This window comes from Eschscholzia californica, unplaced genomic scaffold (assembly GCF_041429995.1).
Source record: "Eschscholzia californica isolate CP2 unplaced genomic scaffold, dmEscCali1.0.p SCAF_3, whole genome shotgun sequence".
NCBI lineage: Eukaryota > Viridiplantae > Streptophyta > Magnoliopsida > Ranunculales > Papaveraceae > Eschscholzia > Eschscholzia californica.
The window spans coordinates 57107285-57134812 of record NW_028238420.1 but is presented as its reverse complement, the minus strand read 5'-3'; the positions used below and the strand labels follow the sequence as shown (position 1 = coordinate 57134812).

The 27528-nt window shown below is 36.2% G+C and overlaps 5 protein-coding genes across 7 annotated transcripts; 2 read left to right on the top strand and 3 right to left on the bottom strand.

Annotated features, from left to right (window-relative positions):
• Positions 1 to 1816: 1816 nt before the first annotated feature.
• On the top strand, positions 1817 to 5871 carry LOC147552283 (alpha-1,3-arabinosyltransferase XAT3-like). Of its 3 annotated transcripts, XM_086669258.1 has the most exons (4): positions 1817 to 1928; positions 2052 to 2143; positions 4271 to 4396; positions 4478 to 5871. In XM_086669258.1, the coding sequence occupies exons 3-4, from the start codon at positions 4312 to 4314 to the stop codon at positions 5629 to 5631; spliced, it is 1239 nt and encodes a 412-aa protein (XP_086525384.1). In that variant the 5' UTR covers positions 1817 to 1928; positions 2052 to 2143; positions 4271 to 4311; the 3' UTR covers positions 5632 to 5871. The 3 variants fall into 3 exon arrangements, with proteins under 3 accessions (XP_086525384.1, XP_086525383.1, XP_086525382.1); XM_086669257.1 differs by lacking the exon at positions 2052 to 2143 and having other exon boundaries at positions 1853 to 1928; XM_086669256.1 differs by lacking the exon at positions 1817 to 1928 and having other exon boundaries at positions 2052 to 4188.
• A 2872-nt stretch (positions 5872 to 8743) lies between these two features.
• LOC147552282 (alpha-1,3-arabinosyltransferase XAT3-like) lies at positions 8744 to 10679 on the top strand. The gene is made up of 3 exons (XM_086669250.1): positions 8744 to 9016; positions 9100 to 9225; positions 9366 to 10679. The coding sequence occupies exons 1-3, from the start codon at positions 8890 to 8892 to the stop codon at positions 10517 to 10519; spliced, it is 1407 nt and encodes a 468-aa protein (XP_086525376.1). The 5' UTR covers positions 8744 to 8889; the 3' UTR covers positions 10520 to 10679.
• A 47-nt stretch (positions 10680 to 10726) lies between these two features.
• LOC147552281 (transmembrane protein, putative (DUF1068)) lies at positions 10727 to 13401 on the bottom strand. The gene is made up of 3 exons (XM_086669252.1): positions 12904 to 13401; positions 11594 to 11617; positions 10727 to 11365 (listed from the first exon to the last, which is right to left on the bottom strand). Exons 1-3 carry the CDS (start codon positions 13121 to 13123, stop codon positions 11049 to 11051), a joined length of 561 nt encoding a protein of 186 aa, XP_086525378.1. The 5' UTR covers positions 13124 to 13401; the 3' UTR covers positions 10727 to 11048.
• Positions 13402 to 14963: 1562 nt separating this feature from the next.
• RTL2 (RNAse THREE-like protein 2) lies at positions 14964 to 18124 on the bottom strand. The gene is made up of 4 exons (XM_086669251.1): positions 17486 to 18124; positions 17230 to 17382; positions 16677 to 17038; positions 14964 to 15406 (listed from the first exon to the last, which is right to left on the bottom strand). The coding sequence occupies exons 1-4, from the start codon at positions 17951 to 17953 to the stop codon at positions 15217 to 15219; spliced, it is 1173 nt and encodes a 390-aa protein (XP_086525377.1). The 5' UTR covers positions 17954 to 18124; the 3' UTR covers positions 14964 to 15216.
• Positions 18125 to 23227: 5103 nt separating this feature from the next.
• On the bottom strand, positions 23228 to 26929 carry LOC147552279 (Cell differentiation, Rcd1-like protein). Its single transcript, XM_086669249.1, has 9 exons — positions 26570 to 26929; positions 25888 to 25959; positions 25564 to 25653; positions 25331 to 25373; positions 24761 to 24867; positions 24584 to 24679; positions 24214 to 24404; positions 24052 to 24121; positions 23228 to 23629 (listed from the first exon to the last, which is right to left on the bottom strand). The coding sequence occupies exons 1-9, from the start codon at positions 26759 to 26761 to the stop codon at positions 23501 to 23503; spliced, it is 990 nt and encodes a 329-aa protein (XP_086525375.1). The 5' UTR covers positions 26762 to 26929; the 3' UTR covers positions 23228 to 23500.
• Between the last annotated feature and the right edge of the window lie 599 nt (positions 26930 to 27528).

Genomic DNA, 27528 nt, shown 5'->3' with positions numbered 1-27528 from the left:
TAGATTGAATAAAAAGAAGAAGAAAGAATATACAATGAAAAAGTAAAGTTGAAAACTTGGGGAACTTGTTACATTACCCAAGTATCCCAATTAACAACCATGTCAAAAAATGAAACATCCTTGAATTCTATAGCAATCCTAGACCAAGCGAATATAGTTTCTTTGATATCTTCTATGTCGACCTTGCTTGTCAAATTAGCTTCCTTGAAGATCTTGTTGTTCCTATCCTTCCAAATATTCCAAATTATAGCCGCCGGAATTAGAAGCCAAATACACCTCCTAGACTTTTTTTACTTTCATGCCCGACCATTGTTCCAGTAGCTGGTCCAAAGATCTTGGACAACACCATTGAAACTTAAAGGTATTGAGGAAGAAATTCACAAGTCTTTTGCTACCTGGCAATGGAGGAAAGTATGATTTATCGATTACTTCTCTGATTTGCACACCACGCATCTATTGATCAGGATCAACCCTCTTCTCTTCAGATTGTCCACAGTAGGCAGTTTTTGCAATGCTGCTGCCCAGATTGTGAAATTAATTCTCGTAGGGATTTTTCCATATCATCTTGATTGTTGCAGAGCTTAACTGAGCTTCCTTGCTAGAGACTCTGAAATAAAAATTCTTCACACTTAATGCTTCCTCCTCTTTGACCCTCCAGACCCTACAATCTGCTTCGGTTGAAAGGTGCTTAGACTCAATGATGGCCAGGAGATCAGCAACTCTCTGAATTTCCCAATCATTAAGATTCCGACGAAAGTTTACCTCCCAGGAGTTGTTGATGAGGCTACAGGATCCCGCAATAGTCTCCTGTTTGTTTCGAGCGATCAGGTAAAGGTCTGGGAATGTATCCCTGAAAGTGCTGTCCCCAATCCAGATATCATTCCAGAAGCTAATCTTTTCTCCATTGCCGAGCTTCCACTTTGTAAGATTAAGATACCTATCGACTTTATTTTGGATGCCCCTCCATACGCCACAACCGTATCGCCTTTTCTTCTTGTTCGCCTTCCAATTTGATAACTGAGATCCATACTTTTCAGAGATAACCTTGGCCCAAAGTTTGCCTTGTTCTAACTCAAATCTCCACAACCATTTTGTTAAATGGAAGAGTTTGCCTTTTCTATTAAGATATTTTCTGAGTTTGGAAGTGAAAGAGTTGTTTATTATATGAACTTTTACGGTACCATGTTTTACTTGTGCTAAATGAAGGGAGCTTTTGTAAGGTCCATATCCTCCTCCATTGTTGGTATTGTTAGTTAAGCTTCCGGCACTTGAACCATGGTGATTGACTGGTTTAATGCGCCATATCCACCATGAGTTACGGGAGCGAGTGCTGTTAGCGTTGCTACTGGTACTTGAACCATGTGGGATTTGTGATTCCTATTATGTAATATCTGATAAGTTCGAAAATGAAAATGGTGCTTGTGAAATTGAGTTTTTGTGAGTACTAAGGTTAAATGAACAAGTTTTAGTACACAAAGATTGTGCTCACTTGGAACATCATTACTCAAAGTGATGATTTTCTTGTTTTATTGGTTGATAATACTCTTCAGGTCTTCGTTTTTATTGTTGCGATAGATTTTGAGATTCTGCTGTTTTCATCTCAGGTGGTGGAGATCAATGTAATGGTTGTATTGCTTGTATGGTTTCATTTAAGTTTTTTCTCTTGCAGTGTCATACTTGCAAGAACTCCTCATCCTAAATTATTTGTGTTTTTCTCTATATTTATGTTTTCTCGTGATTTTATGGATGTCAGGTTTAGTTAGATATTTTTATAGTTCCCATAGTTTCTAATCAGTAATCGCACAAACTCGTGTAGGATCGCACTACAGTTTCAACTGCTTCAAGACCGACTTTATTTGGTGTGCTTTAGTTGTATTGGAGAGCCTCATTTGGAAGCCCAGCTCAATTGGACCTCATAATATGTTCAGGTAAGAATCTTCTTTCATGATTTCATTCCACACTGTGTTGTTGTTTTCTGTTTAGGTTTATGTTCTTTCATTATGGGATAGACATTTTTTTTTTAATGTTACCTTAACAAAATCATTAAACAGATGCTTTTAGGAAGATTCGGAGTTGATATGACATCTTATCTGGGACTGGCAGGAGTAGATTTAGTCTTCTCATCTGTAAATTCATGCATCTTGTCAGTATATTCCCCTACACTCGTGCTTATTTCTTCAAACATAAACCTTATGTGAAGTGCTTTACGTTATTTTGAGTTTGAACCCTCGTCTCGAAATTACTATGTAAGTACATGTAAGCATAAATTGCTTACTAATGTTTTCGAGTCTAAAATTTCCTTATCACCGAGACATCATACGAGACTTTATTCGAAAATTTGAAGTAGAAACAAGGTACACAAAATTGAAGAATCTCTCTTTATTTATATTCATCCAGCCTGATACATATGGAAGTAGTTTCATAAATTCATACTAGCCTTTCTATGAATGTCTGTTGCTCTGAGAGGTTATGCATTAATCTCGAGTGTTGAGAAAGAGCATGAATATGATCACAGTGGAAACGTAAATACCACATCTTCACCCAAGGCTCTGTTGACACAGAGGATTCTAGATTCATGTTTCATTTTTATAATTTCTGTCGTCCATGTTTATTCAACTGTATCTCTCTCTTATGTTCATGCATGACCGAGTATATCTCCTTGTGTTTGAGTGGAAGATTGTATCTCATCAGATGGTAGGTTCAAGTGTTCAACCACCTGGCTTGTTCGGTAGTATTGGGCCTCTCTCACCCCAAAGCTAGCACAAGGGGTAAGGTTTTTCCCACACTTATAAACTCACCTCATGCCCCTTCTTCCACAACTAATGTGGGATTATCCTAACATGCCTGTAGGACAAGGGATGGCTTATTTATTTGTTTTTATTAGTTGAGAAAGACAAGTATCTGGCTAGCTTTCAGTGGTCTGTCGATATGCGTTTGTTCAAGTGTTACTGCCGGATTTAGGGTTTAGTTTCTCTAGTAAGCTATCATCCCTCTGAAATGTGCCCACATTCTTATGTGTGGTCTCGCATCAATAGTTTAGGTCTAGACACTCATCGAATCGACCTGGGGTTAAGTATAGTATCCTACAAGTCACTCTTGTGAGGGGTTGCTTACACACCCCGTCCAAGTAAATCTCATAGTTTTTTTCTCGAACTTGTTCTGGTAAAGCCTGACTTAAGCCCCGACTAAGTACTCCTATCTCTCAACATGTATGTAGACATTACATATCTGAGATGATTGTTTACAATGATCATTACAAAGATATTGATACATCGATACGATGTGATACGCACGATAACTGCCGAATTACTATTGGTCTAAAGCCCAACGAAGCTAATGACCTAAAGCCCGACGAAGGTTAATTTTTTGCAGTCGTTGGATTGTTGGGTGAAGCGATAACTGCCGAATTACTACTGGTTTTCGGCCCAATTTCTTGTTTGCCAAATTTATTCCTGACTAAATAAATCAATATAGTGAAGTATTGTGATTGTTGAGAATGGCAATACGAAATTGTTATTTCTGGTAGCATTCCATTCATGCTCACCAAACGTGATCTTAAGAACACCGGTAAATGTTAAGTCCTAAATTCTTGAACTTTTCCTAAAATATGTTCCGAACTACATATTAAGGTCATCAAACTCTTTCCCTTTTAAACATAAAAATGTTGACCTTAATGAGTGGTTTGAACTTTTACTCTTATAAGTAGAAAAAATATTTAGCTTAAGAAATGTAACTTTGGAAAGACCCTAAATTCTTTGATATTAAATAGGTAAGAGCTCAAATTTCCTTGATCTTGTCTGGATTTGTTTTTGTTTCACTTATAAAAATACTATTTTTTTTCTTTGTAAACATCATTAAAAATTATACAAATTCATTACAATGTGCAAGGCATGAGATTCTTTCAATTTAATATAGAAAGGAACTAAAGGTATCTTTCATGGAAAAAAAATCATTTTTATTCAACCCAAATAATTAGGTGAAAATCAAACTCAATTCTTAGATCTCTTCTTCTTCATCAACAAATGTATTTATATTTCACAATCGAATCGGATCAAATGTTATAGTTAGTAATGGGGAAGGAATCAAGAAACAAGCTACTCATTACTGCAACAATATCATTCATTCTACTTCTTCCTTGGCTATATGCTTTGACTTTTGGAGAGAACTTCATAGAGTCACTTGATTTATGTATGTATCTGTATTTTTTTTCGATCATTTTATCTCTTCTCATGTGTATATAAAATTAAATATATGGTTTTACTCCATGAAGGGAGGAATCAAATATCAGATTGGACTATAGGTGGTAGCACGATGCGTTATAATGGAACCGACAACTTAGTCATGGGTAATGAAGGAGGCGACTCGGTAACTCCTCTTCTCAGCAGACTCGTCCGAGGTGTGTTTCATAGCTTAATCTCTTCATTTACTTATGGTTTATAAGAGTATGCTTTTTGACAATGGAATTACATGAAAACAGGGAAAGATAGAACAGAATTGGAAAAGACAGGCTTTTCTTGTGATATATCTCTTAATTCCAAAGTTTGTGTTTCAAGAGATCCTGTGAGAATTGATACTAGAACCATGACTATCTACTTATCATCCAACCAGGACTTACCTCACATTAATACAACAGTTCAACCATACGCCTTGCAGAGAGACGCGACTGCCATGAGTTTGGTAAAGCAAGTTTTGATTCTCCGAGATGAAAAAACAATGACACCACCTCCGTGTGACATTACCCATGACGTCTCCGCCGTTGTTTTCTCAACCGGTGGCTTCTCTGGCAACATGTTTCATGAATTCAATGACATCATAATCCCATTGTTTCTAACAACCCATTACTTCCAGTCAAAAGTTCAGTTCATGATCGTCGATTTTAAGCCATGGTTTGTCACAAGATATCGTCGGATTCTGACCCACTTATCTCGCCACAATGCTATCAATTCCGCTGAAGATGGAAAAGTTCACTGTTATCCGGAAGCAGTGATTGGTCTAAGATACCATGACAATCTCGCCTGCAACAGTAGCGAAATTCCAGGTGGATATTCCATGGATGATTTCAGAAGGTTTTTAAGACATTCATACAGTTTGAACATATCAAATACAGCTAAGGCAAAGAAACCTGTTCTAGTACTCATTTCGCGTAGAAAAACAAGAGTGTTTTTGAACGAAAATGAAATAGTAGGTCTAGCCAAGGACCTAGGTTATGAAGTAGTAATTGCAACGACTACTGGAATGTGGAATTTGGATAAATTTGCTGCTGAGATAAATTCTTGCAGTGTTCTTGTGGGAGTTCATGGTGCGGGAATTACTAATGCAGTGTTCATGGCTGAAGGGACGGTGCTGGTTCAGGTGGTGCCGTTAGGGCTACAATGGCCCTCCACCGCCTACTTCGGTGATCCGGTCCGTGAAATGAATGTGCATTATTTGGAGTATCGTATAAATCCAGAAGAGAGCTCGCTTTTAGAAAAATATGGTCGAGATGATCCTGCGATCAGTGACCCAATGTCGATACACAAGCAAGGTTATTATGCTTCTAGAGCCATGTATGTCGATGGGCAGAACATTCGACTTGATCTTGTAAGATTTAATGCTACCCTTGTAGAAGCAATGGAACTTCTCCGCAAGTAAGTTGCGGAGAAGTTCCGCTCTCTGAAGAAAACCTGCAAAAAGTTCTCTGCAATGGAACATTCGACTTGATCTCTCATTCATTATTCGTTTCGTAGTTTCGATTCTGTAAATTGAATGGTGTTCGATTTATATATTCTGTAACACAAACTGTAGTGGTAATAAGAGACCTCTAGATAGTGTAATCATCTCTAGGGTCTTAACAATATTGCAATGAAAGTAAAAAAGTTCCAAATTGTTTGCTATCTTGTAGAATATATTTCATTAACATATAAAGATAAAATCAACATTTTTCGGTCTTTTAGAGAAATGAACACGATTCAAATGGAAAGGAGAAGACATATATGTTCCTTCACCAACATTTCGGTTTCACAGATTCTGCAAAAACGGTTTGAGCCTGCATTTATCTGAAACCTTTTACAGGTTTGCTTCTCCACTACATAAGTTTGTTGAATTTTTGGTTCAAGAATGAAGACAACGATCAGAGCTCGTCATTCACAAAAGAGTGGGATAGAGACGGTTTCGTCGCGACAAAACGTTAATCTCCAAAGAGTACACCGGTGCCAACCAAATATAGTGGTTCATCTTCACCAACATTTTCTAAAGTTGTCCCAGAAGAACCTTAAATCTTTGACTCGAACTCCATGCTTGCTGTGCACAATCCTCAGGATGCAGGTAAACAGCAGTGACCTTTTCCTTTTGTATGATAGATTCGAGTGTTATTCCTAAATTTAGTTGAAGAGTCTCGTCTGGTTATGGAAGCTCGAAAAAGAAACAAGAAAAACAGGCATGAACAAAGTAAAAGAGGGGAAGTTTGTGGGGAAATAGCTTTGCTAGGCTTGATAAGTTATTGTTTACAGAAATTCATTTTGTCTTTGGATTGATTGTCTGGTTCAATCTATAGGGAAACCCATCTGAGAGAACCCAAGTTGGCTAAGATTTGAAGCTTCACTTTGTTATATGGTAAATGAACTCCTTAAAAGTAGCCTACCTCGTGTGGAAGTGTATGGAGTCTAGGCTCTATGTAGGTGCAATTCCTAGCTTAGGTATGGGTCGTTACGAGCGGTATTAGAAGCCAAAGGCGGCTTACATCCAATGGTCAGTTTGAGCTCAAACTTTGTAAGTAACGAAGTGTCTTGGGGTGGCTCGTTAAGCCTTATTCAAGAATGAAATCTTGTACCCCTTTGGCTTGGGCCTTAGACAATATCGAAAATGTTAAGTTTGTCACAACTGTCGTATCAGAGCCGATAACAACTTATCTCCGAGGGTGAGTTCCATCTAAAGCTTAAAACTTCAAGGAGCCTTGTGGCTTTGGATTTGGGTATAAAAACCAACACAATTTGGATAACTGGCTGAGTTGCCACAGAAACCAACTATGATCATAAGCATGCTGGAAAACAAGCACAATAAGAATTTTTCAATACAATAACTATGTTCAAAGAAGCTGATAGAAGCGCCCCAAATCAAAATTTCTTTTCAAAACAAAATATTCAACAATTTTCTAAGGGAGAGTCTATAAGCACACCCCCCCCCCCCCCCCCCCCCCCCACCCCCCCAGATTTTGCCATCTGCTACCCATCTCTTTAACACTTTCCATGGGTCACTGAACAGTCTGATACCCACGAACATGGCAATCTGAGGGCGTTTGGACTGGCCCTAGTCCAGACTGCTCAAACCCAGCACAGACCTCGGACTACCCTGTCCGAAGGGCGTTTGGACTGGCTTTTTCTAAGGGCTCTAGCTTCATGTTTAAAGTTTGCCAAGAATCTTTACAATGAGAAACTTTTTTTTTTTTGATGAAATACAATGAGAAACTTTGGCTATATATCTTTTTAACCAAGACATATTCGAAATTTGGTCTTCACTCAAAAATTTATCATTTGGACAACGAACACCCTTTTCAGGAAAAATTATGAGCTTAGCGAGGAGAAGCACATTTTACTTTTTTAATTAGGAGACATTCTAGCACACGAAAGTTAGAAGTATATACATTATTTGATACAAACTCTTTCTATTAAGTATATGCTGTAATATGAGAAAAAATTGTGCATATCTATCCGAACCAATCGATAGGGAACAGAGTAATAAATCGCCCTTTCAACAAAAAAAAGAGTGATAAAAGGCCACGAGCCGACTTACCAATGGGGTGCTCTAAAATGTTACAAAATATCCTTTTAACCAATAATCCAAAGGAATAATGGGGAACTTTATAAATGTAATTTCTAGCATTTGCCCCCTTACCACTGAAGGATTTAGGTGGATTAGTTCTTGCTAAGGTTGATGGGGAACTTTATTAATTTTGGACGTGGACTCGAACAAAAAAAAAGGAAAAAGAGAAAAATATTTTTTTTAATACAATAAAGAGCGACCATCTTAGGAAGGCTTTTCTTGTGAGCATAATTTAGAGCTCATTTTTCAACAATCTTCAAAATTAATCAAAACTAAATAAAAGATATGAGGAGAATCGAATATTACAAGGTTAACTCATTATTGAGTCAACTCTGTGAAATATCTCATGTTATTGTTGCCAACATTTCATACAAAGTTTTGCTAAATTAAGACGAACATTTTGGTTTAAGCAGTGGGGTTTTCAAATTTACCCGCACGATTCACTCAATTATCCTGTTAGCCATTGAGGAGACCAACCCAAAGCTGAAGGAAGATCACTCGTGGGCGTCCAAACTTGCTTGATTCCCATCCATATCCATATCCATATCGATATCGATAGGGTGAGATTTAAACCGAAATGCTTATAGATTAAACTAACATACCATAAAAGTATTTTCATGGTCAAAATAAAAAAAATGTCATTCTAACATGAAATTGTTATTTCTCGTAAAAGATTTTTATTGTTAAAGGTAGAAAAGATATTTAGCTTAACACGTAACCTTGGAAGGACCTCGTATACTCTTTCACATTTAATTGGTAAGAGTTCAAATATCTCCAATCATTAATTGTCTCGATTTGTTTTTCTTTCAAAAATAAATATACTAGTTATTTCTTTAGAAAATCAATAAAAAAAAATTATACAAATTGATTACTACGTGCAAGGCATGACGAAGATGATACATTTTTGTGTCATTTTATATAGAAAGGAATTAAAGGTATCTTTCTTGGAAACAATATCATTTTTTATCAACACGGATAATTGGGCGAAAAATCAAACTCAATTCTTAGCTAACTCTTCTTCTTCATCAACAATAACAACAAATGCATTTATCATTTAAAACCGATTCGGATCAAATACTTTAATTAGTCATAATGGGGAAGGAATCAAGAAACAAGCTACCCATTCCTGCAACACTATCATTCATTCTACTGCTTATCCTTCTTCCTTGGTTATATGCTGTGATTTTTGGAGAGCATTTCATAGAGTCACTTGATTTATGTATGTATCTTTATTTTCCCATCATTTTATGTTTTCTAATGAGTATATAAATTTTAATATATGGTTTTTACGCATGAATGAAGGGAAGAATCAAATGTCAGATTGGACTATAGGTGGTAGCAGGATGCATTATAATGGAACCAACAACTTAGTCATGGGTGATGAAGGAGGCGACTCTGTAACTCCTCTTCTCCGAAGACTCGTCCGAGGTGTGTTTCGAAGCTTAATTCATTCATTTACTTATCGTTTATACTGCCCTGTCGAAAACCTGCTACTATATAGTAATATAATGCCTAGTAGCTGCAATTATAAGAGTATGCTTTTTGACAATGTAACTACATGAAAACAGGGAAAGATAGAAGTGAGTTGGAAAAGACAGGCTTTTCTTGTGATAAATCTATTCATTCCAAAGTTTGTGTCTCAAGAGATCCTGTGAGGATTGATACTAGAACCATGACTGTCTACTTATCATCCAACCAGGACTTACCTCCCATTAAAACGACAGTTCGACCATACGCCTTGCAGAAAGACGTGACTGCCATGAGTTTGGTAAAGCAAGTTTTGATTCTCCGAGGCGTAAATATCATGCCCCCACCTCCGTGCGACATTACCCATGACGTCCCCGCCGTTGTTTTCTCAACCGGTGGCTACTCCGGGAACATGTTTCATGAATTCAATGACATCATCGTCCCATTGTTTCTAACAACCCATTTCTTCCAGTCAAAAGTTCAGTTCATGATCGTTGACTTCAAGGCATGGTTTGTAACAAGATATCGTCGGATTCTGACCCACTTGTCTCGCCACAATGTTATCAATTCAGCTGAAGATGGAAAAGTTCATTGTTTTCCGGGAGCAGTGATTGGTCTCCGATACCACGACAATCTCGCCATCAATAGTGGAGAAATTCCTGGCGGATACTCCATGGGTGATTTCAGAAGGTTTTTAAGACATTCATACAGTTTGAACATATCAAATGCAGCTGGGGCAAAGAAACCTGTTTTGGTACTTATTTCGCGTAGAAGATCAAGAGTGTTCTTGAACGAAAATGAAATAGTAGCTCTAGCCAAGGACCTAGGTTATGAAGTAGTAATTGCAACACCTAATCGAATGTCGAATTTGGATAAATTTTCTGCTGAGATCAATTCTTGCAGTGTTCTTGTGGGAGTTCATGGTGCGGGAATTACTAATGCAGTCTTCATGGCTGAAGGGACGGTGCTTGTTCAAGTGGTGCCATTAGGGCTACAATGGCCCTCCACCGCTTACTTCGGTGATCCAGTCCGCGAAATGAATGTGCATTATTTGGAGTATCGTATAAATCCAGAAGAGAGCTCGCTTCTAGAAAAATATGGTCGAGACCATCCTTCTATCAGTGACCCAATGTCGATACACAGGCAAGGTTATTATGCTTCTAGAGCTATGTACGTCGATGGGCAGAATATTCGACTTGATCTAGTAAGATTTAAAGCTACCCTTGTAGAAGCAATGGAGCTTCTAGGAAAGTAATATAACCTGCAAAAAGAATTTCTACGACAAATAGACGTCAATACTCATTCTTCCATAGTTTTGAACTCTGTAGATTTAATGGTGTTCGATTTATATATTATGTAATACAAACTGTAGTGGTAAAAAGATACCTCTACATAGTGAAATCATCTTCACGGTCTTAATAGAATTGCAATTGAGAAAAAAAAATACAAATTGTTCGCTATCTTGTAGAACATATTTCATTAACATATAAAGATAAAATCAACATTTTCGGTCTTTTAGAGAAATGAACATGATTCAAATGGGAAGGAGAGGACGGATATATGCTCCTACACGAACTATAACAGACAATACGTTGTTCAATCAGAACCCTAAACCAGTTGATCAGATTCATGAATCTAAACAAGACTAAATGGATAGGTGAGTATAAGAGATGGGGATGAGAAAATTCGATACTTCTCCCAAATCTGTCATCTGTTTGTACTAAAATGGCCTCTTTGAGGGTTTTCTTCAGATATATAAATATTAATGGGCCTTGGGTGTGTTTCTACTTGGACTTGGTCGACCCATCTTTCCAGCCTCGTTGACGGGCCCTTAGTTCCCACATGGAAGTTAACCTCTTTTGTGCTACTAATGCGGCTTCAGACTTCTCTCTTGCCTCTTCACATGTTTCCATGCCTGAATTACACTTGTCTGCTTCTTTTTGATACTGAGATGCCATTTTCTTGGCCTCAAGTAATGCCATGTCACCTTTACGTTGACTTTCCAGAGCTTCAGCTTCTCGTAGCTTCAACTCCTCCGAGAGTAATTCCGCGAAATTCTTCTCCATGTCTTCATTGACATCCATATCATGTTTCACACAATCTGCGGAGCATAACAACAAACATTGTGCATTTGTAAGCAAGATTCGACTTATATACGTTTGCACGCATATTATGTTTTCGATATATAGAATTTCTAGATATACTTAGCCGAGTGTTTGGTCGAGTGACTCCTTAGTCACTCGGATGGACTCACGACCCAAGTTGATTAGATATACAGCTACTTCTCAATATACCACAGCTTTGCATAACTTACAGAAAGGAAACTAACCTGTAAATGAATTGTTGCTCAATCCTGCAAGGAATTCGATACACAAAGGAAAAAAGATATAAGTACTTCATTTACCTGGCTGGTATCAAAGAATAGAAGGAAAATCATGATATCATATATTCTAGTAGATATAATGCATATAAGGTAAGATGATATAATCTTAAACCATAACTAGAGAGAAGAATATGGATAATTCACCACAACAGTGAGTGAATTCGCTTCCTTTCCGAACTACTTGAAACCTGTCTTTTTGGGAACTAAACAATGCATCACTTCTTAACCTCAAAAGAAGTATTCCTCGGCATCTATGTTTATAGAAATAACATTCATTAGTTCCTAATTTCTAGCATTTCGGAACTACATTAGATCTCGTCCTTAAACTTTTATCTAACCATAAAGTTCACTTTCAAGTTCAGATGTGTTGACTTGAGAGAGAACTTTGGAGATGCTGTCCGTAGCCCTTAAACATATACAGACCACAGTTTTAGCACGCAAGAACGGTTTCAACTTGTATACTGCTTAAGTAGTACGAATACAATGAGTCCCAAAGTCCAAATAGGTCGGGCAGAAGAACCGAGCATTTGTCCATTTTTTCTACAAGGAGAAAAGGTTCAATGAAGAGACTCTAATTTCTTACCTATTTATTTTCCACTTCTACTAGATGCTATTTATGCCGTGAATATTTACAGATGCGAAAACTCAAGATTTTCACAGAGACTAAAAGACTTCAATGAGTAATGAGTCTAAATTGCAACTAGACAACCCAACATTTCATTCATATACAGGTTATTGACAGGATATGAGTGTTAAATCCATATAACACCGAAAACAAATCACTTTGATTGGAAGCCTATAATTTTATCAAGGTTTCGAAATTTACAGTAACTAGCACATCATTTAAGTTAAACAACCACTTGGGTAGATTCTTCCTAGGGCAATTATAGTAATTGGGGGTAGATCTCTGAGAAATTCTCTTCAAATAAGGGTAAATGGAGTACTAATATGTAAAATTGGGTGACTATATTCACTTTAGTATTCCTATTAAAGTATCAGAGATTGACTAAAATTCGATCAGTTATGACAAAAGATGACAATCAGAGATATACCCAAGTTGTAAAAGCTCTAATTCAACTAGAATTTAGTCAGATCTGTGAAAAGCAGTAAAGTAATTTGCTGATTTGAGTATCTGTGAAGAGGACTTAATTATGCAAGATTTTCAGAATTGGGAAAAGAAATTGAAGTAGATATGAAATGAAAGAATTATAAAAGAGAGATCTTAAAATTTAAGTAAAGGGGGAAAAAAGAAGTACCTTGAGGAATGGAGAGAAGGGGTTGAGAAGAACAATCACAAAGACAAGGAGGACAAGTAGAAGTTGAAGAAGATAAAGAGTCATGAGTGAGAGCAGCCATTAGATGCCAGTAAAGAGGAGGACCTAATATATAACCAATCAAACAAATACCCAGAATAGCTGTTGCAAACTTCAATACAACTGGTTTACATAAACCACCAGGCTGATGATGCACAGCCATATCTCTCTCTCTGTTTACACTTTCTCTCTCTAGGTTTTATAAGTGCATCAACAGTAGTAGTACAGGAGAAGAAGAAGAGTGGGAAGGAAGAAGGAGATCTAGAGAGAGAGAGAGAGGGGGGTAATTAAGGAAGTGGGTGGTAGTAAGGGTAGAAGGTTGAATGGATTTTACTTGGGTAGAGTGGTAGGACTGGAGAAGGAGAGAAACTGAGAAAGAAAGAGGAAAAGGGAAAAGAGAGAAAGAAAAAAAAAAGATGAAAATCTAGGGGCCCCACAGACACTTCATTATGAACTGTGACTGGTTATCAACAGCAAATCCCTAGCGTCGGTCGGTATGGGGGACCCGCTTACCTATGTGTGATCAAATAACCATCCGGAAGTTTTATAAGCCCCATTCCGGTTAAAAGGGTCATATTTTGAATTCGGTACGAACTCACTAAAAACACGAGAGACCATTTGGTACGAGTCCACCGAAATTCACTTCAGTAGTTAATTTTTCGTAAATTCGGTGGGCTCGCACCGAATTCACAACCTTTTTAACAAAGAGAATCATATTTGAATTTACGAAAAATATGAAGCAATAAAGGAAGTTGGTCACAAAGTAGGGGTCAAATAGGAAAAAACTCAACATTTTATGAGAACATTCTAATGATTTTATGTCTAGAGTGTCCTTTTGATTTATCTCTATATAACTACTGTTACATCATCTTAGAGATTCCGATTGAACTTTGCACTTGAGAGAGCTTTCAAGAAAAAAACTTTAAAAATCTTATGGTGACACTTAGATTTCTAAGATTGAGCCTTGCATTGGAATTTCTCTTAGTCGAAATTAATTTTTAACATTTATACGTTTACAAGTAAAATAAGAGTTCCTTGCGTAAATCACAAACCCGAGGTCTTTTGGGAAATCAAGCGGAGTTTTTTTAATAGAATGCAGAAAATATCATGACAATTAAATTCAAAAGCAACAAGTTCTTACGTCCAAGCCTTAACAGTTGTCGATATTGTCTCCGCTTTGACCATCTTATGCAGGTACGGAGTTTTGTTCTGGAGAATGCTCTACCAACCCCTAATGTCCAAGTCTTAGCAGTTGTCGATTTTGTTCGCATAAGATTCATACTTCTAGGGAATTTTAATTCGGTCTAGTTACAACCTATTATATAGGTAGGTTAGATTTCCCAATTTTTGTTAGGAGTATATCTTGCCATCAGATAAGGAATCCAGAAATTGCTAGCAATGTGTCTCAAGCTATTACTTTTTTTTTTAGTTGAAGGGTCTCAAGCTATTACTTTTTTTTTTTATGAAAAAAAAAAAAAAGAGCCTTACCTTGGGCATGGTTGACTACCTACCCCCTCTTTAGGGAGTCCTTTACTTTTTTTTTTTTTTTTTTTTGTTGAACTAATCCTTTACTTTTTTTTTTTTTTGTTGAAATTAACTAATCCTTTACTTCATTGTCAAAACAAAACTAGAATTTCAAATAATAGCCTCTAATATTTTGTTCGTCTCTATAATTCTTTTCAATAGTCTTTGATGTAATAAATATTTCGTGATACTTGCTTATTTATCACATTGTTTTGATATGTTTATACCATATGATATTATGATATAAAGTTGTCTTATATCATGTTGTTACAAACTGATGATTATTCACCAGGAAACGCAAAAAGCACTGAGCCAAAATCTCCCAATGTTGGATGAGGTTCACAATCATATTAATACAGCAGTGTTCTAAGAGTTTCCCTTGACCCTTAAATAAGGTTTCTAATTTCTTCATTCAATCATAGTGTCCAATTGTTGAGCCAAATTCTCATATGCAAGGATTATAAAATGACATTAGAAAATGGTTCAGAAAATAAAATAGGCCTAATTTTCTTAAAAAAAAATCCATCGAATCATCTTCAACATTCTCATGTTGGGCTAGGTTTAAAGTTACCATTTTTCCCATCATTTCTCTCGCGAGAGAAAAAAAAAGTCACTCAAATACAACAGAGATAAGTGAACTAATCAAAACATAAATATAAGTTAGAACTAAGGAGCAAGGAGGAATGGATGATACAAAGGAGGAGGAGATGGAAACGTGGTTGATTGGTTTGGTCAAGGCTTTTTCCCCCACTCGTGTTTATGTTCTTCAAGACCATGTAACATCATCGAAGCTGCAGAGTTTTCGGCATCTTTTACTTTGGGCTTTACATCTCCAGACGTTATATATGTGCCACTTATAGTTTCAATCTGAACTGAACACACAAATTTTCTCTCATGGGCAGGACCTACTTCTTTCACTACTCTGCAAGTTCACACAAAGATGTAAATATGTTCATATAACACGCATATCCGGCAACAACAACAACACGCATATCCGGATATATAACAAGGACATCAAAAAAAGAAAAAAAGTAAACTAATCATAAGAACGAAAAATCAGACTCAGTTATGAAGCAAGTAAATTAAAACTTAAAAAGCATCTCTGATGTAGTTATTTTAATTATTCAATAATAATGTACAAAACCTTCAACACGGAACAAAGAGAGTAGGACTAGCTGAGTTGAATCACTACTTGTGAAAACAAGTTTCCTTATATGTGATGCCAAGGAACGATAGGTTTTCACTAATTCCTTTTATTCTTAGTGCAGTTTGTTCGATTAGTTCTCGTAGTTTATATTTTGGATCTGAAAACTAAGGGAAAAAATTGCACTCAGAATGAAGTAGCTAGAGGCCCGTTTTGAAGGCATCCCATCATTCAATTCTTTGGCATCATAGAGAAGGAAATGTGGTTTCACAACATATACAATTCTACTCATCATTGTCTGCTTTCATACAATTTTCATTGCTAACTAGGGGTTCTAAACAATGTTAACCAGAAAAATCCTATGTTGAAGGCACTTTAAACCCTAAACATCAAATACGGAAAAAAAAAACTTGAATTAAGATCAAAACCCTGTACCAACGGTCAACTACCGATGTCTTAATGGTTAGAATGAAAACAAAGCAAATAATCTTACTTAGGAAAAACTCTATTTTGTTACGGAGGCTAAAAACCTTAATGATCAAAACTCGAAACTTAATTTATTCCGAAGTCACTTTCGGGAATTATGTAAACCTTGGTTACAACCAAAAGAAAGAAATCAGGAGAATATGGAAGATCTAAAGAACAAAAGGTTAGGAAACAATGAACCACTTCGTCACATGCATTTAAGAGCCATTGCAAGCTACAATCAACTAGTTCCAAATTCCTAAAATTCTATGCAGCTCGCATTTGTAATGATACTCAGACCAAGGAAAAGGAAGTCTAGCATGGAAGTAACTCAGACAATTCAATAATTCTAACGACGAAGGTCACTCTTTCTAGTGTCTCTAGATGCCAATAAAACACTACCATTTTTCTTCATCATTGAGCTTTGACTAGCATACAAGCTAAAAACCTGAAAGGCTAAAACTAAAGGAACCGCCATTTAGCTCATTCTTCCTCACTCCCAATTTTCTGACGCTAATCACGGACTCTAAATGTAAAAGTTAAACAGAAAAATAATTCTGTTGTTTAAGAGCAAAATACGTACTTGTATGATGGCTTACACCAGCGTTTTTTGCAGCAGAACTCATGCAGTTTCCGTTTTGCTTCCTCGATCTCGACAATGCCGGAAAAATTCTCATCCAACTCCTTGGGCGTACCATCTGCATTAACCAGTTTCTGAAGAGCTTCCTTTGCTGCATTGATCTTCGCCAATTCTTTTTGCTCAGAAGCACTACATCCGACAAGCTTCCCGTCCACATAAATACTAGCAATGTTTTTCAACCCCTTTCTCCAATACTTGATATCAACAAACTTCCCCTGCTTCTGACATAACTCATATAGCGTTGTCACTGGCTGTTGCTCCAAATTTTCCATCGTAACAATTGGCTCCAAAAGACGACGAAAGTACTGGAAAAAAATCTCCCAATCAAACTCTATGAACATTAAGAGAAATCATAATAGACGATTAAATATCAAAATACAACTGAAGTACTGAAAAGATCAATTTTCCCTAAAAAAACCCTAGAAAAGATCAATTGAAATTTAAGAAAAACTGACAAATAACAAAATTAGAGTGAGACAATTAACAAAAGAAGTACCTTCCAGAGAAGTTTCAAATCAAAATTGCAATCAACATAAAGAGCAGCAGCAATTGATTCAACAATATCTGCTAAAACCTTAGGTGCTTTAACAGAACCACCAAAAGTATTATCATCTGCTTCATCTTCAATAGCCAGAGCAAATTCTTTAACCTAGAAAATAAAACACATGCAAAACCACAAACAGATCAAAAATCAAATTCGCACACAACTATTTTTAACCTAAAAAAATCAACTCAATTTCAATTTTGAGAACCTTAAGATCAAGAGAAGGGGCATTATGACGAAGAAATCGATAAAGACCATGACGAATAGCAACTCTAGCAAGTTTCTCAGTACTAATATTAGCAGCTCTAAGAAGAGATAATTGACCAGGATCAAGATCAGGATAAGTAATAAAAACAAAATTAGCTATAGCTAAACCTAGAGCGGCATCACCAACAAATTCAAGTCTTTGATAAGAAGGAAATTCAGTATGAGAAGAATGAGTTAAAGCTTCTTCAAGTAAAGTTTTATTTCTAAAACTATACTGAAGAATTTCTTCAACTGCAACAACGGATGATGACCTAGTTTGATGATCGGTGGTCACTGTAGTAATAACGCCTCGTTTTTCAACGGATTTAGAGGCTGAGGCAGCGTAAGAAAGTGAAACGATTTCTAAACCGGATTTAGTAACGGCGGCGGCGCCGGAAGTGGTGGTGGTGGTTTTGGTGTTCGTCGTCATCGTGTTTCCCGTAATGGCGAAACCAGCGACGTCAGATTTTCTTGAAATCTTGTTTCTTTTTTCTCTTTGTGGAGGGAAAATAGTACTTTGGAAGAGAGAGAGTTTGGAGTTGTTTGAGTTTGGACTAGTGAGAGAGAGAGAGGGTCTTCAGAGTGGTCTTTCTCGAGTTACGAGTTAGAGAGATGATGATGTTTTAGAAGGTAGGTAAACGTACCCACGTGAGTTCTAACTGTTACTGATGTGTGACACAACTGTACAGTACTGATGAAGTCAGAATTTATAGATTGGATTTTTTCGCTGATAATCTGAAAAAGAAAATTTGTGTACCTTTTTGTGGAAAGAATTAAATTTAGGTTTAATTGGCAATTTATGACTAAAATGAAGGATTTATTTTTTTTTCTTTTAAAGCTTATGATTTGGGGGTACTAGAAATATTTGAGGGGGTGTTTTGCTAAAATTGGAAAGATGGGGAGTTTCAAATGTGAATGTCTCATTAATCCTTGTTTAGCCATAAGTTATATGAAATTTGATTGTGACCCCCAAAACAACAATGACCTTGTTAAGACATAATTTATTTTTATTCTTTCTTTTTTGTTGAAGAATCTATTTTTATTCTTAAATTAGAAATCTTGAATTATGGCAATTTGAATTGTTAAAAGAAAGAAATAAAAGAAAGAACATTGAACTTTCACTTGCTAAAATTAGAAGTAATGCATGACTTATTAGAAATATTTTAATAAATTTAATTTTTAAAAAACAATATTAGGAATATTACAATATGACTGTTTTAGAGAGAAAATAGCCTAATACCTTAAAGTAGTATGTAGAAGAAATCACAATGAAGATAAAAAATAACACGAAATAGATCTCATTTGTATCTCTAATTGATTGGCTCATCACCCGCATGACCCACTTGTTTATCTTCATTACATAAATACAAAATACATATAACTACGAAGGGGAATTGACAATTCATAGGGAAATATGAGTATTGGTAATGCTCGTGCAAGAGACACGTCAATTTATGAATCCCGTTCTCATTAACGCATCTCCAGTGCAAAACAACAAAGTTTCTACGGTCAACAGTTGGTAGCCAAAGTGGTTCCAAGGTGTTGACATAAATTCCAGAAAGTCCTGGAGGTCCCAAGTTCGAATCCTAGAGAAGGTGGAATCTTTGGTCATTTGAATTGAGGTTATTAGGGTGTAAATAATGTTGTTGGGCTTTAGGCCATGTCTTGTTGGGCTATAGACCCGGTTCTGTTAGTGTTTGAGTGGGCGGTTATCGAGCTTATCACATCTATGATGTAACAAGGTTTCTACTAGTCTTATGTGTCAATATCTAATTGAGATTCTCATTGTTAAGTGACGGAAAAAGATCCAGTGCAAAATTCTTAACTTATTTTATTTACTTATGTGATATTAGTACTTTTTTTGTTACTTAAAAAAAAGACATTGTTATATTTGTAAATTATTTTAAAAATATATGAAGACTTGATTTATATTGGTTCAAACTTAAATATTGATGAGTTGTACATCTAAAGATAAGCTCAAAGATATATCTATTTAACTACCTCCACATCATCTTAGAGATCAAAATTGAGTGTTTCCTCATAGAGAATTTCTAAGAAAAAATTCCAAAAATCGTATGTGCCACTCAATATTTGTAAGATTGAGTGTTGCGCTGGAGATGCTCTTACGCGCAAAAGGAACCTACTCTCAAGACTCTATTAGTCATTAAACAACCAACTAAGGGAACCCGAACCACCTTATGCTAAAAGGTTTCTAACTCGGAGCTGTGTGATAAAAACAAATATGGCTTAATCTCTTGAATTTTGAGGCTTCATCTCTCACAAATTGAATTTTTGATCTTTTTAATCAGGTAATCCTCTTAAATCTATTACATATAGTATAGGTAATCCCCTGTATTGAAGATTCTAAGTTCTAGTTTTAACTTTTCTTTCTAGAGCTTTTTAAATTTTCAAATTAAGGTTAATGGGTTTATCTACTTTCTGATTCAATGGGTTAGGTACTCAGGGGTTAAGGGTTGGATCAAGATCAAAATCATATTAGGTTTATGGCTTATTTTTGTTTCTTTCACAATGGTGTTGTTTGTTTTTGTTAAATCTGATATCTAAAATAAATCAAACGTAACTTTACTTGTACATTTGAAGCAAGGGCGGAGGCAGAATTTGGAGTCAAACTTTTTTTTTTTTGAAAATGGACTACAATCTACAATAGTCATTACATTTGGCATTGATACATCAAAGATGTGATAAGCTCGATAACTGCCCATTCAAACTTTTACAAGACCGGGCCTATAGCCCAACTACATTATTTACACCCTAGTAATCCCAATTCAAATAACTAAAGATTTCACCTTCTCTAGAGTTCAAACTTGGGACCTCCAGGGATTTTTGGAGTTTATGTCAACACCTTGGAACCACTTGGGCTACCAATTTGGAGTCAAAGGTGGCTAGCCTAAAATTTTACAAATCATATGCACTCGTAATACTATAATCTAAAGACAATATTTGGTGAATAATGTCGATTTTTTATATCATTATTGTCACATGTATCTAAATTATCTAAATCAAATGTTTCATGACGTATGATTCCCAAAAAAGTAGAAAAGATAAAAACATACAGATGTGTTAAAGCAGAAAATTAGGGTGTTATAGTGATCGATTTTAAAAGATTTTCAAGCATAATAGATGATTCTATATGTTGTTCTTTGCTTAATATTGGAAATTGTTATCTTATGTAAAATATTGTGCTGATACCCATGAGATATCGTAAAGACGTTATTTCGATAAACAATTTCGGAGGTTTTGGTGGTGGAAGTACATTAAACAGTTAAACAATTTGGTGGTGGAAGTACATTAAACCTAACAAAGAGAGTAAAACTTGAATAAAAAAAAGACTGAGGATAAAAAAAAAAGTTGGTCAAAAAGTAAAGGATGAAAAAGGGCACCTAAAGTGATTGTTCATAAAACATTGGGGTGAAAAGCAAATACCCAAAAATTAGAGCGCATACGGCTAGTGATGGGATTTGATTGCTTGACCAAATGGGCGGAGGGTGAATGGTGTACCATATCAGCTGCAGATGCATAGTTTTAATACTCTTGCTAAAACCTAAAACTACCAAATTCCACCCCTCGCTTGAGCCAGGGCTGGTCTCCATGTGACTCCACCCATGCATTGAAGTACTTGCTTGTGTTTACTTCTCTAATCAATTCAGACTTCAAAATATTTTTTTCTTAAACTCAGTCTTGTTTTGAAAGTAAAAAACATATGCATTCAATAAAAAAAATTATTTCAAGATCTTAAGATCAAAACATGTAAAACAACTAAAATACATACACACACGCCACCTCTGACCACCAACACCGATTCACTCATTGTCTCTCTCTCTCTTTCCACCTCCACATCATTTCTTTTTCTTTGTTCTGACAAAGGGGTTTGCTTCGGGGTCAGAGAGTGAAAAAGAAATTAGTAATGGCGATCGGAATTGGTGGACGGGGTCCGAAGTAGTGGTAGTGGGTAGTGGTTGGAGGTAAAGGGATTAGGGGGGTAAAAACACAAAAGTTAATTTGTGTACTCATAACAAAATTTTGTCCTTAAATCAATTCTATGTGATGCCCAAAGAAATGTTTTGGATGCCCAGTAGCCCTGCTCTTCCATTTATATATATAATATATAGAGGGTGGTAAAAAATTTCACACCTTTTTTACAGCTACAAAATGGTTTGTAGCACCTTCTTGGTTTAGCTAAACAATGGAAAGTCGATTTTCATTGTCTACCTGATTTTCTCGCATACAAAATGAGCCTAAAAACCAAACATTTTCAATTTGCACCTCTTTTAAGGAATCTTAAGTTTTTTTTTTTTGATGAGATAAGGAATCTGAAGTTGTAAATAGGTGGTTTGCAAAATACTACAGAAGTTTACATGTCTGATCGGGTCTCTCTTGTTCCACTAAGAGGGTGTTTGATTTTCGCACTTATTAAGTGATTTTCACTTAATAAGTGCGGGCCGGCAATTTTAGGCTGTTTGATTTTTCACTTAATAAGTGAATATCACTTGTAAGTGGGGTCAAAGTAAGTGCAAAAAAGTAAGCTCCAATTTGGAGCTTACTTTTTTGCACTTACTTTCTAAGTGCTAAAAAAGACATTCTTATCCTTCTCTGAATATAATAATTACCAATATAATTATAACTAAAAAGAAAATCTTAAACAATTGATAAGTAAAAAATCTTTTTATGACTTATGCGATGACTTAAGCGATGACTCTTTTCCTTCTTCACTCATCCTTCACCTAAGCTTTTCTCCTAATTTTTTTCGCATCTCTTTCTTCATTAATCACGGAACCACCCAAACTTCATGACGCAACGGAAGTTTTTTCTCGTTCATAATTCTTAATTATTAGAGGTTAATATTTTCAACACAAAGTATTTATAAATCGTAATTATCTTGTATCCAAACTCGCGAGCATAATGAATTAGCATGAAATGCTAAAATGTAACTACTTTAAGGTCAAAATAGACAATTTCTCAATTTATAACATTTAAAATTAACATAAAAACAAAAATCAAACACTTAGAAATGATGAAAAACAAACGCCATAGCACTTACAAGTGATATCACTTAGTAAGTGCTAGCACTTATAAGTGCTAAAAAATCAAACACCCTCTAACTAGGACCAAATTTTCACATGCCCGATTCAATGTCACAACCTTCTTTCTTTATGTCAAAAACCAAAAGCTACCTTTCCCTTTTTTACCAATTTATCTCACTTCATCGATAAACCTTGAACAGAGAGGTTATCAAGTTGGTTTCCGTTTTCTAGGTCTTGGGTTCCAGAGATGGATACATATTATACATTTCTAAAACAAACGACCAAAAGCATGTTTGAGGATTTTACTAAATCACACCATCCATTTCAAATGGTCTTTGTCCCATGGACACACGAGCAGAGGTCACGACCGATGGGGAAAAAGAGCAGAGGTCTCAGAGTTTCCGGCCCAGCAGCCCATGCCCGTAAACTCAGTAAACAAAAAAGCCAAGATATCATTACTTATAATTTACTTGTACAGTCTAACAAGAGATTCTAATAGTCTCGCATGGCTTTCGGAACATCCAATACCTGGTCAGGAAAAACTTGAACATCAACTATCGTCAGGGGATTTCCAAAGGGCTTCTGGAAGCTCACACGATGACAATACAAGTACTGGATGACGGGCCAGTGCCTTTGTATCAGGAAAAAGTCGAATAAAATTATAAAACAACTTTAAAATAACTTCACATAAGGGGTGTCTCAAAATGAGCAGTTCTCAGAAGCAATAAATATCAGTAACCAATTTCTTAGACTTTCCACAGTAACCTGTTTTCTTTATCTAGAAATTATAAGACAACAAATAGATTAAGAGGCAATCAAAAGAGGGAGCATATCGGGCTTGCCGTTGAGTGCGGCCCGACGAGGCCCAACAACTTACCTGGCGCTCGTACTGAAGCATCGCACTTAAGTTAAATACTAATGTAGGATCGATCCATTTACAGAACCCTAGACTGGTTGGCTAGCAGATGGTCAAGTCCTCCACCTTGAAGTGTCGCTGCTCGGTTTCCTCCGGATGCTACGTTGTGTATCAGTTGTTGCAGCCACCTCTTAGTTGTCGGATCCTCCTGAAATCAAATAAACAAAGAAAAAGGATGTTGATACAAGTTATCACAAAGAAAAATGATGGAAAATCAAAATAAGGGAAATGATGAAGACAAGGTCACCGTGACCTCTTGGACTCCTGTCCTTACAACCTCATGCAGAAATGTGCTAGTTCAAGATGTTGCTTACATCCAAAGCAGTTTAGGGCGGGGTTGTCTCGGGATCGGCATGAGATGACCCACTAGGCCACTCTTCCCACAAACCGATGCCAAATAAGTTGGCCGTGATTTCACCCAAGTTAGAATGCCAACCATAAATTCGGATTGATTTCAAAAGAGCGTACATCTTTACGCAATTTCATATGAAAAACCCACGTATGAACCTCAGAGGGTTAATATTTTTTGTTTGAAACTTCTCAGAGGGTTAATATTTAAGGAGGACTTACACGAAGGCAGTTGCTGAACGTTGCATCTCTTAACATGTCAGGGAGGCAGTTCCTTAATGCTTCACAAGCCCTGCATGAAGAAATAGATAAATCTTTATTAAACCCCCGAAGGATGAATTTCTAGTTTTAGATGATGGGTGATGTATTACTTCCTTAGCTAACCTTGGGTTATCTGAAAGTCTAAGATAGCAGCGAATGATATGCTTAAGCAACCGAGAAGAAGGTTGCTCCGCAAGAGATGCAACCATAGTTGCCAGAACACGACCTACAGCGAAAAATCTCTCAGCTGTAGCGCAGATATATGACAGTCCCACATCATCCAGCAGAATCTTTTGAACGATAAAAGTAGCTACCTGTACATTAGACAAACAGTTGTTTAGACTTATACTAACCAGCAAATAACTTCAAAGAAGCCCCCCAGAAGATGATTGACTTCTCTGAAAGTTCTGATCTCAAGATTAGAAAAAAAAAAAAAAAAAAAAAAAAGCGTAAATGCTATTTGTACAATTTGATAATAGATTCAGTCACTCACAGTTTTTGAAAGCTCACTTCCCATTTCCATGGTGCGTAGACACAACGGTATTATCTCAGTTGAGAGAAGGAAACTTATTACATCGGTATCGTCTACCTGCAAAAGAAGATTCAAATTTGTTGGTATAAGAGATAATTCTTAGTGAGTAATCTTACACATGAAAGAAGCTATATGTACCTTTACAAGTGCGCCAATAACACCCAAGCTGGTAAGCCTCAAATACTCAAATGGTCGAGTTTTGCTTGTGGTATTCAGAAAGGGGTACAAATACAGAGGGATATGAGCTGAAAATTGGAGAATGAAAATAATCCGTTATAAGTTACCCCTTAGTCAACCAGAGTAGTAGAACCAAACGCATAATAACAAGGAATAGCTAGAGCCAGGATCTTCATTGTACACCAAGTTTAATTTATCCTGAAACTCGTTCTGAACACATTTTGATTAGTTGAATTACCAACACATCATTCGAAACAAGTTATTCGAGTTCGTACTGGAATATTGCTAGGCAATACATGAGAAGTACTGATACGCATAAAATGAGACACTTTTGTGATGGACAGTGGGAACCACCAAAAACAAAAGGAACCATTTGAAACTCTGAACCACAATCTAGCAACCCCGAAAAGAATTACATATCAAAGTCCTATACTACAGAAGTATGATGATTCCCCCGTGGATGAAAGTTCAGTTTATTAACTGCATTAATTCAAATTTTCCAAATTATTGTACAAAGGATTACGGAAATACCGTTGAGAAAAAGTGTCCGAGTATCGGGATGAGATGCTACACACTGCATAAATAAAAACGTTGATTAATTCCTCTTTGGTAAGACAAGAACAAAAACAAGAAATTATAATGTATATATAACAAACTTTTGGGGGTAATAAGAATCATTTAACCAGTTTCCACTAAATGCATTCATCATGAGCAAGAGATACGAGAGATATCTGCCCTAAACTACAAAAATTTATAACAATGACCTGAAGAAGAGCAAGGGCGTTGCAGACTCGGTTTGATGCTCCTGGAGTAAGGGTTGGAGGTGAAAGTACAGGGTATATTGAAACAATTTCCTGTAAGAGATTAGAAACAGAAAACCAAATCAAAGATGAACAAAAGAGTAAATAGTAGAATGGCCTTCAGAAAGATTGAAAGACTGCAAAAAATCCCATTTGTTTTTCAGACACTAGCAAGTTCTATTGGATAGGCCGGTAGAAATTTCATTAGTTTATAAATAGCAGCTTGGTAATCGTGTTATCACGAAGATTAACTCTTAAACCAATAACAAATATGAAACACATGCATACCTGCAAGAGGGCGGCGATGGTACCAAAAGAATTCCATAGCAGAGGAGCGAGATCTTGAAATATTTCTCGTTTCTATTAAGGAAAAAATCGAACGTTTTTCTTAGTATAAACATAATCAAATAATTATAAAAGAAAAATCAAGCTTATAGTTATCCCCCATTTACGAAAGAAGTAAGTACATAACAAAATCATCTGTTAAATTTCAACAAACTTCATCTTATAATTAGTATATAATTTAATGCCCAAGCGAAGATGAAATGTTCTACGACCATTTCTCCATCAAAACTAGATAAGCAATATCTTCTGAAATGTTGAACCATGATAATCTAGAACCTTAGAGCAAGCTATATCACATATTGAGCTGAAAAAGGGAATATCAAAATTTTCCAATTTCATTAGCTTCCATCATTTCATGCAATAAAGAAGGTTCTAAACAATTTCCATTAGGTATAAATGGATCTAATTCCAATAGAACTATATTAGGTCAAAATCCCCAATTTAGATGACGAGAAAGCTTCTCCTTTTTGCGGATAAGCTCGTTACCCACACACAAAAATTCAACCTTTTCCAACTAAAACCAAACAAAATACCCTAAAATTGAATCAAAACATTGAAAATGATGAAACGGATATTGATTACTAGCTGCGCAGAAAACGAGAAGAGAGTGAGTGAAAGATTGAACCTTTGATAAATCAAGCAAAGCGTTTTCTCTCAGATCGGGGTTGCTGAGTTCAAGCACCAGCTGCTCGGCGGAAGCCAATTTTCGATCCTTATTAGGTTGAGCTACATTTGGATTAGCAGAAGAGGAATTAGGGCCTACAAATGAAGGATTCATTTGTTGTTGTTGTTGTTGCTGCTGCTGATTGGCCATCATTGATGATTAGAAACAACAACAACTATACAGAGTTTCTTCTAACAGAGATCAAATTGGTTCGAGGGTAAATTTCTCCTCTGACCAAAATGAAGTTCTTCAACCATGGAATTTGTCTTAAAAGTTTCTCTCACTCTATTTTTAGGCAGAAAACATTATCACTTCCTTTTTGTAGTCCTAACATGAGTATAGCGGCAGGGGTGGGAATCGGTCCGGACGGGCGGGAAACGGACACTAAGTCAACCGGTTCGGGCGGAACGGGCATAAGTCTTAAGTGTCCATTCGGACATCCAAACAAAACGGGCGGGCATTTCAGATTTTTCTCTAACAAAGTGCTCGTCCATGACCGTTTTGATAGTCGGGCAAACCAGGTATCGGTCGGTCGGGCACCGGTTACTAATGAACAAATAAAAAAAAAATTATCCCAAATTAAAAATGTTTAGTAACTAAATACAACTTTCTAAACTCTCACTTTACAATTCCAAAAAGTATATGAATACAAAATTAAAAGATAATCATTGAGATTTCTCATGGATTACGATCGGTTGTATTATTCTTCACATGGATTACGATCGGTGCATTGTGGGTTTTAACGGTGTATTGTGGATTGAAGGGTTACTGATGAGATATTGAGATTTTGGAGGAGAGAGAGACTAGATAAGTAAAGAGGTGAAGATAAGATTAAGAAAAGTGAGTTCTAGGGTTATATATTTTTACTCTTGAAATCTAACGGTTGTAGCTAATCCTACAAATCTAAAGGCTTAAAATCA